This window comes from Mytilus galloprovincialis, chromosome 6, assembly GCF_965363235.1.
Source record: "Mytilus galloprovincialis chromosome 6, xbMytGall1.hap1.1, whole genome shotgun sequence".
In the NCBI taxonomy this organism is placed as follows: domain Eukaryota; kingdom Metazoa; phylum Mollusca; class Bivalvia; order Mytilida; family Mytilidae; genus Mytilus; species Mytilus galloprovincialis.
Window position 1 is genome coordinate 88,871,446 of NC_134843.1, and position 18,361 is coordinate 88,889,806.

An 18,361-nucleotide genomic window follows, 5' to 3' on the forward strand; every position below is an offset into this window, starting at 1 on the left:
AAGAAAGATCTTTAAGTTTGTAACCCTGATATAATATACGGAAGTCTAGACATAAGTGTCTTCCACTTTGATTCAACATCAATTTTATAAATTCCATAAATATGTGTTTGTGTCTGCCGTATTTACTACATTGTAAAACAATTTCAACGCATGAATGTAATTTGAAAACTGTTCAAAACTGACTGAGATAAACAGTATTACACAGCTTAAAAGAAGTTATCAATACAAAGTAGTTTGAAAAGGTGCTAAATTATCTTAGCACAGCCAGTTTGGGGTGATTCTGATACTGCTTTTTGTGACACCAATATCAAGTTTTCCAGTTCTACAAAAATAGACGGATGATCTAAAAGGAAATTTTAAGCTCTTTCAAAAGATGAAGACAAACTGACAACTGAAAAGTTAAAAAAAAAAAAAAAAAAAACCGAATCACGACAAATCCCGCGCCACATATGTTACCCATCATGTTAATCTTCGTAAGTACAGAACTGTTGATAATTAAAGGCATCAGTAGTATACTGATGTTCGAAAGTTATAAATCGATAAAGAGAAGTGTAACTCAGAGATTATTTTGTTGTGTTCGTACAACTCGCTTGTATTTTGTTTTCAATATAGGGTTTTAATAACTTATGTTGTTCAACTTAATTGTATTTTCTGTTGTTTTTTTTTTATTATTCACCATGGCGTTTTTAGCTTAACGCCACTTATAAGTTTATTAAGTCATTTTATGGTATTTTCCTCCTCTATTTCAGAGAATTCTATGTTTAAATCAGAGCTGTTTTTTTGTACAAATTGTGATAGTCTGATTTATCTCTTAGCTTCAAACTAAAGTTTTTTTTCTATTTAGTATTTTTTTGTCCCAAAAATATAGGGTAAAGTTTAATTTCAAAACGTATTTAGATAGATATTCTTCTTTTTTAAATGTCAGTCTAAAATATTTATGGTTTTTGTAATGTTAAGGTTAAATATTTATGGCTATTATTTCAAAAAGCAATATGCAGATCACAGTTTCTTAATAGATGAGTTTTTTTTTAAAGAGACTCATATATCTAAATAATTCTGACAGGTATGCGTAACCGAATTAGTTATGCAGGCAAGTAAAAAACAGGAGTAGTAGGACATAAATTGCAAATACTTGTACATATGAATGAATAAATGCAACAGTAGCATATCGCTGTTCAAAAGTGATAAATCGATTGAGAGAAAACAAATCCGGGTTACAAACTAAAACAGAGAGAAACACATCAACTTAAAAAGAAAAGCAACGAAACAACAGAACACTGAAGTGCAACCAAATTAAATTATAATGCAACACAAATAGAAACGAAGTATTAGATATCAATAACTGAGAAGCCATATTAATAACTGAGAAGCCTTATTGATAACTGAGAAGCCTTATTAATAACTGAGAAGCCTTATCAATAACTGAGAAGCCTTATTAATAACTGAGAAGCCTTATCTGAGAAGCCTTATTGATAACTGAGAAGCCTTATTAATAACTGAGAAGCCTTATTAATAACTGAGAAGCCTTATCAATAACTGAGAAGCCTTATTGATAACTGAGAAGCCATATTAATAACTGAGAAGCCTTATTGATAACTGAGAAGCCTTATTAATAACTGAGAAGCCTTATTAATAACTGAGAAGCCTTATCTGAGAAGCCTTATTAATAACTGAGAAGCCTTATCAATAACTGAGAAGCCATATTAATAACTGAGAAGCCTTATCTGAGAAGCCTTATTAATAACTGAGAAGCCTTATCAATAACTGAGAAGCCTTATTAATAACTGAGAAGCCTTATCAATAACTGAGAAGCCATATTAATAACTGAGAAGCCTTATTGATAATAAGAAGCCTTATTAATAACTGAGAAGCCTTATTAATAACTGAGAAGCCTTATTAATAACTGAGAAGCCTTATCAATAACTGAGAAGCCATATTAATAACTGAGAAGCCTTATTGATAACTGAGAAGCCTTATTAATAACTGAGAAGCCATATTAATAACTGAGAAGCCTTATTGATAACTGAGAAGCCTTATTAATAACTGAGAAGCCATATTAATAACTGAGAAGCCTTATTGATAACTAAGAAGCCTTATTAATAACTGAGAAGCCTTATTAATAACTGAGAAGCCTTATCAATAACTGAGAAGCCTTATCAATAACTGAGAAGCCTTATTAATAACCGAGAAGCCAAATTAATAACTGAGAAGCCTTATCTGAGAAGCCTTATTGATAACTGAGAAGCCTTAGTAATAACTGAGAAGCCTTATTAATAACCGAGAAGCCAAACTAATAACTGAGAAGCCTTATCTGAGAAGTCTTATCTGAGAAGCCTTATTAATAACTGAGAGGCCTTATTTATAACTGAGAAGCCATGATAATAACTGAGAAGCCTTATTAAAAACTGAGAAGAGAAAGACATCAAAAGAACGTTAAAAAGTAAAATCACAATGATACTGAACTCCGAGAGAAATTCAAAACGGATAAACTAATTAGTCGAAAACAAATTGACAATGCCCTGGCAAAAATACGAGAAACAATGTGCGACAACCGTTAGCAAGATAACTTCCTATAGAACAAAAAATCCATGCCAATTTGAGATGTGATTAAACATCAAATTCAACCACCTGAAAGATAAAAAGAAAGGACATAGTTTGGACGAACGAGTCGAACAATGTCTACTAATGTATTAGAATGTAAAGGGTTACTTATTCTTGTCATTTCTATTCAACGAAAGACCGCAATTAACAATGGTGATTTTGACAAGGTCTTTTATTGATATATATACAACTGTTTGACAAGTCATGCAAGAGTAATAAAGGGTGTCAATTGACAGTTTAAGAGATATGTTAATCGGACATGTTTTAATCATCTCACCAACTGCGGTTACAATAGTGGTATGTGTACCTGCATTTAAAATCATTTCATCTTAAGAAAAGTACTACAAATTTCAACCAATTGGAAGGACTTCTCAAATACCACCTAACAAAGACACTGTCCTTGTCAATCAATATAATATACGTGTGTCTTATACATGGTTATATTCAGACTGAGGAGACTGTGTATACACATCATCACATGATCATTGCGATATCATTTTAAAAATTAACTGAAATTTAATTAAAGGAAAATTTCATTTATTACTCTAAAATAGTTTTTGTACAAATACTATTTATTTAAATGCAGTTATTTTTTTCCGTTTATATAATACAGACTTTTTCCCCATACGTATTTAAAACTTCACATTCAGAAAAGTTGTAAACACTATTTTGGAATGAAAATAACATCAACAGAAAAACGTATACATCTGGACCGATTAAACTAGAGTACCTTATCAATGAAACTATCAATAATAGGATCAGAAATATATAAAAATATATGAAACAAATTTTCTGACGTCAAAAGTAGGAAACAAAAAGACAGTGGGGGTTGTTTTTATGTTTGTATATTTTCAAGTTGGTGTGTTTCCTCGGCTTTCGTTTGTAACATGTGTTTGTTTTCTCTCGATCAATTTATGACTTTTGAACAGCAGTATACTGATGTTGCCCCTTATACTTCCACATCTTATTAACCCTATAAAAACTAAAGTGTTAGGAAAAAATGTAACTTTAATTAGAAATATAACTAATCAAATATTTTTGAAACCGAAATCAATTGAGAGTTTATTTACGAAACTGACAAAATTGAAAATTTAAGCCCGATGTATTTGTTCCTTTAGTATGGACACTAAACATTACAAAGACATTATTGATGGAAACTATCAATAAAAATGTCACATTCTTTTCTTTAACAAAAACAGATGATTCGTCCCAATATGAAGTCAACAATGATGAGTTTACAATTAATTATGGGCAGTTCATTCACCTATAGTCCCTGTAATAACAATACCTATTAATGAATGGTTATCTGCAGGTCTCCAACTAAATTAAATGAAGACATCTGTGTTAATTGAATAAATCTTTAACTGAAAGTACCAATAGAAATATTAATTAGCCATTAATACAAAGGAATGAAGGGTTCAACTCATAAACTATTCAGATATGTTTAGGTCTGTCATTAACAACAATACGTGTCCTTCTTAAGGAACCAGGACATTGAACTACATGTACTTGTATTATGATCCAACACCTTTTCTTAGATATGCACACGAATTAGGATAAAGATTAATTATTTGTAGCAAAAACTGCTTTTGTGAATTACATAATATAAAAGAACAAAGTATATTACTAAAAATTAAAGTAAAACATACACGATTTCAAACCAAGTGATTAGTCGCATTCGGTACTATCATAATTAAGGAGAAAGCGAGATTATAGTTACGACACATATATACATATATGTGGTCATCTGTGACATAGATAGTCCATAACCTTGAACAAAATCACGATGGCGTCCGTTAAAATGTCAAAGGAATATTTTAAACTCTACCACTAGTAGATCTTGTTGAAATTCCTCCCTTGTAAGTGGTAGTTATAAAATAATTGTGTCACAGATGCAAAGGATATGGTTTAATTGTTTTTAACCAATCCTTTCCTCTTTTCTTAGATTATGACATCTTCGAGCAAAACTCATCAGCGAATATGTATTTGCCACGAGTAAGACAACAGATCTCACTAGTAGAGCATTATATGTATACGATTCATGAGATCACTCCCACTTGTTTGCTGGACCGGGGTTTGTGTTGGGTTTGTCTTTAGTTTTTATGTGGTATTTTGTGAGACAAATTATTTGCTATGTGGTTGTCTCTACTTTTTAGTTTTGAAATACTCTTAGTTCGTCTGTCATTTTTTTTCTCTCGTAAAGATCAAGTATCCATGGGGCCCTAACAATCTTTCTTTCGGGATATAAAACTAAAAACGGGATAGAAAACAGTTCAGAAGATTCTTTTCGTTCTTTGAATACGATCGCCTCTTCTTCTGTTCGTTCTCTTTATTTATAGGACACCGGAATTTCTTTTATTATACTATACTATGTTAACCACAGATATTATTGATATGATATTATTGATATTTTATGATATATCAGTAAAACTTGGCGGAAATAGCAAACATTTTGGAAACATTAAAGTCTACAAGACGGAAATTAACAATCAGTCCTAATCAGACGATTGTAATAATCTGAAACATAAAAACTACCAAATTGTAATAAATTTTACTTCCAATGTTGACTTTAATATTGTAAGGTTTGGTCAGTAGTCCGATCACGTATCACGATAGTTGAGTACCTCTGTATTGACATGAATTACCATTGATATGGTCATAACTTTGATATGGTAACTGGTAACAAAACTTCGATTTCTTCGATATACCAAGGATTTGCAACCCAAAGAATAGATAACCTTTGATGTATATGCAAAGACATTTTGGAATTTTGGGTTTTAAATGTTCTACAACTTCGTGCTTTATTTGACTGTTTTGAATTTTATTCGAGCATCAGTATTGGGTCATTTGTAGTCAAAACGCGCGTTTATCGTACATATTTTTAAAGTCTGGTATCACTGACGAGTTTACCTACATTTATTTTTGACTTCTTTAACCTTGTATCAATTTTGTCTAGACCTTTTTATTGCTATATATACGAATGATATAAATTTAAACGGTATACAAACTTGATAAAACAGAATAAATTTTTCTTTCTCTCGCAGTTTTATTACATTGCACGTGATCAATCATTCTGACCGACATGTTTGATATGCATATACCAGACAAATCCAACAAGTTTAAATGTGTCTGTTTAGTCGTTAAAAAAAAATGTTGGCTTAAAGATAAACAAGGCCGTTAGTTTTCTCGTTTGAATTGTTTTACATCGTTTTATCGGGGCCTTTTATAGCTGACTATGCGGTATGGGCTTTGCTCATTGTTGAAGGCCGTACGATGACCTATAGTTGTTAATTTCTGTGTCATTTTGGTCTTTTGTGGATAGTTGTCTCATTGGCAATCACACCACATCTTCTTTTTTATATGTTAATATTAACGGACTTGATCACGTCCTCTTTACGATATCATAATATTCTTTACAAAATAGAAATATTCGAAATATTTGTAAAATTGTTTCTGCCGACGAGGCATTCAACTAAATGATTCTCAGAAGACCTTGCCAGTTATACAAGGTTTGTTAGAAATATAAACCCCGATTTAAATTCCTCTCAACCTAAAGGGGCGTAAGGTACGATTTAGAAAAGAATAACAGGAGGATTTATTTTTGTTTACAAAATTAATCAAAAAGATAAATATTAAAATAAGTGTTCGTATTAGTAGCCAGTTTGTTTAGTTTGGTTTAAGGGGGATCGCAAGTACAAAAATTTCAGCAAAATATTAAACATTTGTTTTTTTCATTACAAATGTTATCTATTACACTATTAGTTACTTTTTTATGATATTGTACAAAAATCAACCAAAACAATCGATTCGGTTTGGCACCAGGTGATTTTTTAAAATATTAATATCATTAAAAGCTCCAAATTATCTCCCTTTGGTACAAAAATGCGATTTGAAATATCTTTTTTAACTCATCGGTGACCTTTATTTTTTATTCATGTTTTCAAATAAGCTGTACATAAACTAAATAATTGTAAAATTTAAGCGATTTCTGTAATTTAGTTCTTTTTCTATTTCGATAATACTTATATTTCTCATATTAGTTCAACGGAAAAAAAGGACATCAACAATAATGTATGCTTCTTTCAGAGGCAGATTGTGAGCTAAGATGAACGGTGAACCATTTCTTTTATTTCGTTTTTCTATTTAGTATATGATAAGGTTCATTTATAGAAAATATATCGAAATCCTATCTTTAAAGAAAAAGAAAAATTTGAGATTTATACCCGCGAGCCCCCTTAAAATATCGCTTCTAAATTATTGTCTTGCAAGACAACAATTCAACATCAGTTGGGTCCTTATGCATGTAACATATCATTTGACCCTTGGTTGGAATCATTCTTATATAAATAAATCGATTATTTATATATTTTCAAATACATGAAATTATTTCGAACAGACCTAGAAAAATCGACAGTTTACCTTTGCCTGTGTTTTCTGTCAACCTATTTTATAACGTTTATGTTTATATCGGGTCACATAACCATCGGTAGTCTTCGTTCGTCGTTTCGACTGTTAAATATATTGACTCTTGTTCTTATGTACACGCGATAAGATAATAATTCATTACATTGTTATGATTTGTTTATTGTTTATTGTTTCCTATGATTTTTTTTTATTCTGGTAGATATTCTAATATATAAATAATAAAACTAAAAGAGTTTGAGTCAGTTCGATGGTAATGAATTTGCAAACTAATGCGCCTTAAAGTAGAAAGACACAAAGATTAATTACAAACATATCTTGAATGTTCTAGATGTCTCAAAGAATTAAATCAAATTTTAACTTAAAAGATGATATGGTCATACGATTTTTTTGCGAAATTTGGAAGGAAACATTTCACAATTTTATTTAGACTTTTTATTTTTGATAATCAGTGTTTTAACGCCACTTTTAGCTTTTGGGCTATTTCGTGGTGGCCAGTTTTTATTGGTCGAATAAGCTGGGATGCCCTGATAAAACCACTGGGCTACTTCGTGACGGCCAGTTTCCATCGGTGGGGGAAGCTGTAGTGCCCGGAGAAAACCACAGATCTACGATAGGAAAACTGACAATCCTAGTCAATTAAGAATGGAGTCGAGTGCACCAGCACGAGCGGGGTTCGAACTCACAACCTCAGTGATCACTAATTCTAATTATATTATACAGCGTATAACCATTCGTTCACATAGATATAAAACTAATCTATTGAAATATATTGGGGGGGGGGGGGGGGGGGGGGTGAAGAATGATTTATCTTAATCTCTTTCAAGAAATTGAAAAAAAAGTTAAAAGTCTTTTTTGAATTAGATTTAACACCTTCAGGGAATAGAAAGACCTTTTAAAATTGAGGACGTGTTATTAAGATGAATTGTTTTCAGAAATAAAAAGATGAATTGAACACCAATTCTCCACTTCTTCACAATGTATGAAAACTGATACTTAGTTTAATTATCCCCATGGCTGACAATATGCTTAAATTATTTTTCTTGAAAAAGAACATCTGGTATAGTTTATTGCATATTTGCCCTTTGGATATTTTGTTTTTATTTATTCTTAAAGAGGGTGGTAAAGGGTTATTTGCAACGTGTTTTGCCATTTTCATTTCACGTGCAGCCGTGAAAAAGGTCAGTTATCTACTGAGTTTCGTGAAATCGGTAAAAAGATCAACAAGACATTTTTAATTGTGCGTTTATCGTGAAATGGAAATTTTATTTTGCGTTCTTCCGTGCAGAAGCCCCCTTCCCCCCTTTACGCCCTACCTTGAAATGTACATGGTTAGTTTTATCACTCTGTCATCATATACTTACTCTGTCTCGTTTTAACATAACAAGAGCTCTGTGAAAATCATTACGCTCTGTGTCTGTTAAAGTTCTATATTCCTTTCGTACACGTAATTGTCCATCCGGCGGGAGATAAAAAAGTCCATTCATCCATTGCACAAAATTAGCATTTAGATTATTATTGGAATTTTGAGATCTAAACTGTAGTCGACATAATGGAAAAAGTCCCAGTAGTAAAAATAAGATTTTATAGAGTGAAGGCATCGTCTGTAAAATAAAACAAAACAAAATTAGTGACAAACAAACAAACAAACAAATTAATTACAAATATTTATATTTTCGTATTGACTGTCAGTCGTTTAGTGGGTGCCAATCAAAAACGTTAAAGCAAACACAGTTCAAATTTTGAAACCAGCATCTGGCAGCCAATGAAAGCCGATTCTCAACTTCGATTGTTTTGTGTTTTATATAGTGTACTGAAGACGGAACAAATCAAAATGTGAAGTCGTCATAGCTTCATTGAATTTGACGCAAGTCTCAACTTTTGTTTTCCTTACGTCTTAATTGAATTTAATGAAGTATTCAAAGCTTTAATTTGCAAAGGATGTGTAAAGAAGTTGTTCGTATAGTAAATGCAAGCAGCCCTGTAGAACATTCAACATAGCGAGTGCAAAGCCCAACTTTCCTAGTCATTGTAACAAATTATTTGCGGTTTATTGACGAAGACAAGTTTGAAAGTACTCTACACCAAATCGAATAAGAGATTGTCTCCAAAGCTTGGGAGATGAGATGAGAAAATAATGATTGAATAGTACTTAACCATGGACACGAAATAATAAATCGTGCAAATTTGCAAACATTATATAATATTTTGAAAATTACATTGTATCGTCGCACAAAAACTGACCACACGCCTTGAAGACAAGTAACGGTATGTAAAGATGTATCGGAAAATTTACCACAATTCAAAAGGGAATTTTAAGGAGACGTCCACGTCATTATGACTCTCCAGGAATAAGGTAATGACACAGCAAATTAAACATTGAAAGGATAGGTATGAGTAAGTGATTTGTACAGGGACTTTCAATTCAGTATGGAAATTCCCTGGTTTGTGATTATTCTTTAATCTAAAAAACTATCATTTTCATAATTGATTTCAATTGTCAATTTCTTAACCTTTATTTATTGAAAAAAAAAAAACAACAAAAAAAAAACAGTTGGTATGCAACGGAAAATAGTTGACAATATAAAAAAGAAGATGTGGTATGATTGCCAATGAGACAACTATCTACAAAAGACCAAAATAACACAGACATTTTGCGAACTCAGTTTACAATGAATGGGGATGAAATACAACTTTACCGAAATAACTTCTCAACTCATTTAATTAATTTGTGTAAAGACACGCCTCGCTCTCGCTATAAATAGTACAGTTCCATGTGTCTGAACCGTGTAATTTGGGCCAAAATTTAAATTTAGCCTGTGTACTTACTAAGTTTCAAAATGATGTGACACAAAAACATCTTAAATCAAAACTATAACCTTCTTTTAAAGCTGAAATATTGATATGAGACAGACAGAAGGACGAACGGACAGACAGACGGACGGACACACAGACTGGGAAACATTATACACCTTCATGCGTTTAAACCGTGGAAAAAAAAATTCTTCCTTACTGTCAAAACGGTACTATATAACTATTATCTCTTTGGCTTAGTTGGCGCTAAGCATGCATCAATTATTCTATTGCTTAAAAGGTTTCGATTGTATCTATGTATTGAAGTTGACTTTTTGCATACGTGCACTGCAGGTATTATAGTCTGTTAAGACATCTATCATAACACCAGGTATAATTGTAGGATATTTATTGTCTTTTGTTTTGATGACATCATTGATCTTTCATAATACCACACATTAATTACAAAGAAAGGTGTCATACCATACAACATAAATTAAACATGAATAACTTTTGGGATGTATACTTTTAACAGAAAAAAAAACCATACAAACAAATAAACATAGTTATACAAACATACTGATAGGAAATATCAATATAATCTTTGTGCACTTTCCAAAACAATTATAATAAATTGGTTTTATGTTATATAATTTATTATATGTTTATGATGATACGTAGACATGACTACAAAAAGAATGGTACGAAAGGAAAATTCAAACAAAACAATTTATTTAAGTATTATTGCTGTTGTATGAAATTATAGATTAGGGTGTTGTAACCACAAATGTTTCTAAATTCACATTAAAATAATGTTCCGAATGCATTTTTGTATATCAAATAATGCTTTGTCGGCATTATTTGTATTCTTAGAATGTAAATACACTTTATTTGAATCTGTCTTCTCGTAGAACTACAAAATATTTAAAAAGAAAGGACGATAACACTTTCTTTCAAAAAAAAAAAAAAAAAACAAGAAAAAAAAAAACAAAGAAAAAAAAAAACAACCAACACCCCCAATATTTCTATAATTAACAAAAAGATACCGAATACTTAGAAATGTTTGCTCGAATTACATAATTTTGTTACGTATAACATACAAATAGTTATAATGTATCTTTTTTTTTTAAATTGTGTAATCACTACTGTAATAAATTAATGTGGCTTTCATAGCATTTTGTATAAGTATGTTGTTAGTCCGTTAATACGCTATTTAATCATAATTTAACAAGTTGTACTAATTTTTGGTTTTGACCCAGATGAACTAGACATTTTTCACCCAGGATAAATTAAAAAAAAAACTTTAGACATGTAAACTGTGAAATTAATAAAATTGAGAAAGGAAATGGTGAATATGTCAAAGCGACAACCACCCAACCATAGAGCAAACAACAGCCGAAGGCAACCAATGGGTCTTCAATGTAGCGAGAATTCCCGCACCCGTAGGTGTCCTTCAGCTGGCCCCTAAAATATGCATAATAGTACAGTGATAATGGACGTCATACTAAACTCCGAATTATACACAAGAAACTAAAATTTAAAATCATACAAGACTAACAAAGGCCAGAGGCTCCTGACTTGGGACAGGCGCAAAATTGCGGCGGGGTTAAACATGTTTATGAGATCTCAACCCTCCCCCTATACCTCTAGCCAATGTAGAAAAGTAAAAGAATAACAATACGTACATTAAAATTCAGTTCAAGAGAAGTCCGAGTCTGATGTCAAAAGATGTAACAAAAGAAAATAAATAAAATGACAATAATACATAAATAACAACAGACTACTAGCAGTTAACTGACATGCCAGCTCCAGACCTCAATTAAACTGATTGAAAGATTATGTCTTCATCATATGAATATCAGGTACAATCCCTCCCGTTAGGGGTTTAGTATCATACTATCATAAAATATATGAGAAGAACATAACCCGTGTCATGCCAACAACTGTTTTTTAGAAATAAATGTGTTTAGTTCCGATGTAAAGACCCTATCAGTGAATCAATGTTAAAGCCAAAATATGCAATCTTTAATGACCTGACAACAGTATCGTAACTATATCCCCTTTTAATAAGTCTATTTAAAGGTTTTGTTAGTTTATGAGGAGAATACTGACATTTTTGTGCTTTATAAAGAATATTTCCATAAAATTTTGGATGTGAAATACCTGAACGTATAAGATGTCTGCATGTTGAGTTATATTTACGAATTATTTCCTTATACCGGTGATAAAATTTAGTAAATGTTTTGACCAGTTTGTGATATCGAAAACCCTGGTGTAATAATTTTTCAGTAATACATAAATTTCTCTCGCTAAAATCTAATACATCGTTACATACACGAGCGAATCGTACAAGTTGAGATATATAAACACCATAAGATGGTGACAAGGGAACGTCACCATCTAAAAATGGATAATTAACAATAGGAAATGAAAAATCATCTCTTTTATCATAAATTTTTGTATTAAGCTTCCCGTTTATGATATAGATATCAAGATCGAGGAAAGGGCAGTGGTCATTGTTATCATTAGCTTTATTTAAAGTAAGTTCTACAGGATAAATTTCTTTAGTATACATACTGAAGTCGTCATTATTTAGAGCCAATATATCATCCAAATATCTAAAAGTATTGTTAAATTTTTGTATCAAATGTTGTTTTGATGGGTCTTTGCTAATTTTAGTCATAAATTGTAACTCATAACAATACAAAAACAGGTCCGCAATAAGTGGTGCACAGTTAGTCCCCATTGGAATTCCAATAACTTGACGATATACGGAATCTCCAAAGCGAACAAAAATGTTATCAAGTAAAAATTCAAGTGCATAAATAGTATCAAAGCATGTCCAATTGACATAGTTCTTTTGTTTATTGCTACTAAAAAATGATCTAAAAGAGTTTGAACATATGTACTCGCATTCCGACTTTTTAAATGCCCAGTTAATTAGGGATGTGAATTTTTTCTTAATAAGAATATGAGGCAAAGTGGTATATAGGGTAGAAAAATCAAAACTTTGAACAGATTCAAAATCACCAATATATGCATGCAATTTATCAAGTACTTCCAACGAGTTTTTGACACTCCAAAAGTAATTAATTCCACTATTTTCAAAGGCCTTATTTGAACAATTTATTATCAGGTTTTTTATTGTACCAAGTGTACTAGTAAGTAAAACAGACAATTTAGTAGTTGAACAATGGCTGGAAGATGAAATAAATCTATATTTGTAAGGTTTTTTGTGCAGCTTCGGAAGCCAGTACATAGTTGGGACTTTCATTGTGTTTGGTTCTGCTTGTAAAGAAGTAGCTAAAAGTTTATGTTTGTTACAGATGTCGTTTTCTGAAAATGAAGTCAGTTGGAATGTTGGTGAATTCGTGATTTCCTTTTGCAGAACCTCTATATAAAATTTACGTCAAACAATAATGATATTATTAGCAGCTTTATCAGCCGGGACAAAAACAAATTCCTTGGCTAGTTCTGTTAGTTTATTTTTGATACGCGAAATAGGGTTTTTATAGTTTTTGTTGAGGGTAAAATGTTCTTTAAAATGTTGTATTCGAATATCAACTATCTTCATTACTGAATTAAAAAAAGAGTTCAAAGATTTTTTGTCAGCTTTTTCCCGTTTTACCCATTTCAAACAGTAGGCGCGGAGTGAGTCGTTGATGATATTACGACACTCATTCCAGTTAATAGTTGACGGGGGACGATATTTAGGTCCTTTACTGAGGAATGATTTTAACTCTCGGTCGCGAACGATGTTAAGGTCTCCTGTTATAACATGGGAAATTGGTCCATAGGTGTATTCTGAATTACTGCAATTACACGACATAGGTGTATTTTCAGTGATATTTACATCTTTACACAATTGGCTATAATTAAACACATATTTTCGGGTAGATTTCTTGTAAATATAACAAATGAGAGGGAGTTCAGTATTATCAAAATATCCAGGAATTTGGTCTTTAACAGAATGGTCGTTAAAAATACCGGCAATATTTACAAAATCAAAACCTTTATTGACATACTTTATTTTAATAAAATGTTTTTTATGATCTTCAGGGCGATCAATTTTTGGAAACAGTTTAGAATAACAATATGCCATTATAATTTGGACAATTTCATACTTAGGACTGTAATATGAAATTGTGTTGCAATCCTCTAAAATTTTATTTAATTTATTTATAGGTAAAGAACAAAGCTTGGTTAACAGATAATGTCTGCCGTTGTTTTTTGAAATGGAAATTAGGTCCGAAATATTTGTATGGTTGGTCCGAAATTTTCTTTCATTGCGATTTTTTCTGCGTCCATGAGAACGATTTTTACGAACAGTTTTAGAAACTATATCCAAAATGTTAACAGAATCGGTTCTTGATATATTGCCAATTCCCATGATATTATCATTAAGACCGAGAGGGTAGACTGTCTGTAATTTTTTAATCCAATTTAATTCATTTATTTTTCGTGATCGTACAAACTTGGAATGAGATTCACCAGGCTGCTTATTTACTACTTCTAAAGGTTGAACTGTTAAATATTTAATAGGATGACTGTGCTTCTTAAGATGTTGATAAATGATACTTTTGAATTTATTGGGTCTTTTAAAACGATACAGGTGTTCTTGCGTGCGTTTAGATAAATATCGTCCAGTTTCACCTACGTACTGAATACCGCATCCCGGTTTGTTTCATGTGAGTAAATAAATAATACTGTTTGTTTTTCAAGTAATATCAGTTTCAAAATTTAGAGAAAATGTGCGACCATTAAATGTGGACCTTACTGTATTGTTGGTGGAAAGACGGGGACACGTAAGTCATTTTTTGGCATGACACTTATCGATAGAAGGGTAACCACGATTTTTATTGTTAAAAACGTTAGCTATGGTAGTATTTTTAGATAAGCGATTCTGAAGATTGAGACGTGTAGATACCCTTTGAACGAGTTTAGTTTTTAATATTTTTCCATTTCTAAGCTTCATATTTGTTTTTTGGTATGTAGATTTATTACAAAGGAGCAAAGACTGGCGTCCAGAATATGAACCATCACACAGTAGATTAAATTGTGTAAAAAAATGATAAAACTGTTCGGCTCAAGACGTCAAATGCTTATTGTCATAAGTTACCCGACAAATTTAACAAAAGATAGGGTATATCAAGGTAGCGACTGACGTCTGACTAAATAGATGAATGGGGCTGAATATTAAAATACTACTTTTTGATAGATATTCCTAAAGTAATGAACATAGAGAAGTTCTCGCTCGGACACACACTCCATAATCTAGTATAATATAAGAGCATAAACCTTAAGCACGGGGAGGCACTCTACTGTCTCCACACGGCACTAAAGACAAACTCTGTAAAAAATAAAATTGAGAAAGGAAATGGTGAATATGTCAAAGCGACAACCACCCAACCATAGAGCAAACAACAGCCGAAGGCAACCAATGGGTCTTCAATGTAGCGAGAATTCCCGCACCCGTAGGTGTCCTTCAGCTGGCCCCTAAAATATGCATAAATGCATAAAATTGTTTACAAGTTTATGCAAAGTACTTTTATAATTTAAATCTGCTAGTATATAATATATGTGCTTTAATTAAATTTACCTCTGTTTTAATAATGGTATATAGAAGATCAAAATAAAGTAATACAATACAGGTACGAATCTTGGGATAACACCAAAAATACAGTAATACATACAAGGGCATAACATACAATGTAGAAAAAAGAGCATAGTTGATGAAGGTTAATACGAGTTCATTATTCCATCAATGACTTTATATTGCAAATCTTTGAACTTGGTGATAACATTACAACTGCTTAATTGTTTCTTCGCTATTTTTTTTTTTTTTTTTTTTTTTATCTTTTACAAAAAATGAATTTAAGCAGGTTATGATATTCGTCACCGACAAGCATAATAGATAAGTTAAATTTTCTCTTGTCTTGTTAACCTACCTGGGAAATTCCGTTGAAAGTTTCTGATTGACCATTCAAAATGTAAAAAAATCCCTTTCGTCAAGAAAACAAAGCGTTATTTTAAAGTCGAATAATTTAATGATTAAGCACATTTATTGATATCCTAAGGTTATATTTGTAAAAATTGATTTGAAGTGTGGTTTCATTCAGTTATAACCACATGTTTAAATAAAAATACATCATCGAAGATTTTACATATCTTTATATAAATAAATAAAAATCCCACATTCTTTAGAAAATATTTTCTTACTAATTTTTTTTAAAGTTGTCTCTTCATAGTTTTACTCGCTTAATCCAACTATAAACATGGTAGCAATCATACATTTAAATATGTAGCGTACATGATTAAGACCATTCTTGAAACTCGTGTTGTGTACATAAAACCTTTTCTTACTTTAATTATTTTAAATGCATTATTTACCTATAATTGCACATCAACAAATTTCTCCAAAACATTGTTCCATTTGGATAAATTCACGTATGCTTTTATAACCCTAATCGACACGAGATAAAGACCTGTATGTGTTTAATTTTCTGTGTTGCCGGGTCGCCACCTCATTGACCTATACCCCGGATTCACGACTTCATACATGAAGCATTAAAAAAAATGTTAATTTCAATATTCACTATTACTTGAGATAAATTAATATCTCTCAGTTGCCGGAACAAGATTCAGGGGAAATGCCAAGTGGCAATAAAAATCATAGGTCGAAAAGGGACAGATAAAAACAAAACAAAATGAAAAATAACTAAAAGACTCACAAAACTATTCAATACATTGAAGAGAAAGGTAAATGTTTAAGGTACACGAACACCATGTAAGATATTTAGACATTGAAAATTAATAATCACAAAACATAATACAGAATTCGCATTGAAAGTACCGGTGACCTCTACTTGTGATTTATGGCTTATTTTCGTAACTTCAATGACAAACATTATATAATGATTTACACGAAAAAAAAGGAATCAAAATTTGTATTACATCAATAATTTGACATACTGAGAACTACATAATATTCTTATAACCGAGATGTTGTTTTTACGTTTTCTGTAACCCATAGAACCAAGAGTACCAGCAATTTTTAAATTAGCTTTTATTGCACTAAGTTCAATAGTTAGCACCTAAAATCATTTCATGTACCTTTATCTTCAGTCCTCTAAGATATAATGGTGTCTCCTTACTAACGGCTACATGCATTTCCAATGAATATGATGCATTTCGCTATTATTTATCAAAACTATTTTTATGGAGGATTCGTACATGTATGTATTGATTAACCAGAAATGTCATGTTCCAATAGTTTGTGACGTCAGTGTTATCTAATTCCGACATACAATATCAGCAAACCAACATTTATTAGCTGCGAACATCTATTTTGATATTACGTTTTGATATGAATCATTTGTCGCAAAAAATATCCGATTTTTGTTTTTGTGGAAATAACAATAGAGCTTAAATAGACACTGCAAGTCAAAGTGAAAACGGGAAAGCAGTTTAAATATGACAGAAAAAACACTCAAATTACAACTTTAAAAAAAGCATAACGTGTTCATTGTGACGTAGTTTTTTTTTTTTTTAACTTTTCTTTTGATTTGATTTCAAACATTATATTCACTTCCGCCTCGACGATGTTTATTGATATTGAATCATATGTATTCAAGGTTGATTAGATGTTTAAGAAATTATGCTGAATCACTTAAAATTTAAATTAAAGTCTGCCACACTTCTTTAACCAAAGGTTACTTACGGTTAGAAGAAAAGATATCAGTGTAACATAAACTTAAGTATGACACAGAAAATATTAATTTTAATATTTAACAAGTCTGGCCTTAACAAATTACAAGGTAAAATGGATGTTCAAGTTTCGAGAAATGAGATATATTCTTGTTAAAATCGTGATGGATTATCAAAACTGTCCAAAATAAAAGAACGATGTCTGTATTTGTATTCAAGGAACGTAATTGTTTATCATCATTTATAATAATTATAATTTGATAGATAACCATATAACACTTCATAAGTTATAACTTCTTTCCGTTTATTTTATATTATTTAGCATAAAGTTATAAATAAGTTTGTTCCATGCATGCTTGTATGGCAATCTGGTAATCTAAAGGTCAACATTTGACCTATAATTGCTATTATTTTCGTAATTTGAACTCTGGCGGATAGTTGCCTCATTGAAAATCATATCACATATACTTATTTTTATTTCATTTGACCTATCTTGTTACTAATGACATTTCTATTAACGTTGAAGGGAATGAAGAATTATACATTTGATTAGATTTGAAGTAATGGTGTTCTAATTGACCTAAGATTTTCCAAATATGCAAATAAAATATAAGAAATTCTCTGACCATATTTCATTAAACAAAGGTTTAAAAAATATATATAAATGAAAAGGAAACAAAAAACAAAATTGAAAAGAATTATGTATCACAATAGAACACACATTCTTCTGTTTCTTAGAATTTTTTTTTCATAAAATCGGAAGAATAATTACAACATAACATATTTATTACAAATATGTAGTGAACTGTTGTTTGACATTGCCGTTACATACCATACG

General features: G+C 31.1%; 1 protein-coding gene across 1 annotated transcript in view; it reads right to left on the bottom strand.

The window, feature by feature from the left end:
• Positions 1-18,361, bottom strand: part of LOC143080632 (putative tyrosinase-like protein tyr-1) — a 36,606-nt gene that overhangs the window by 4,746 nt on the left and 13,499 nt on the right. The window contains exon 2 of the mRNA XM_076256564.1: positions 8,388-8,627. Coding sequence (XP_076112679.1) covers positions 8,388-8,624 — 237 coding nt within the window. The 5' untranslated portion in view covers positions 8,625-8,627. The remainder of the gene's footprint in view (positions 1-8,387; positions 8,628-18,361) is intronic.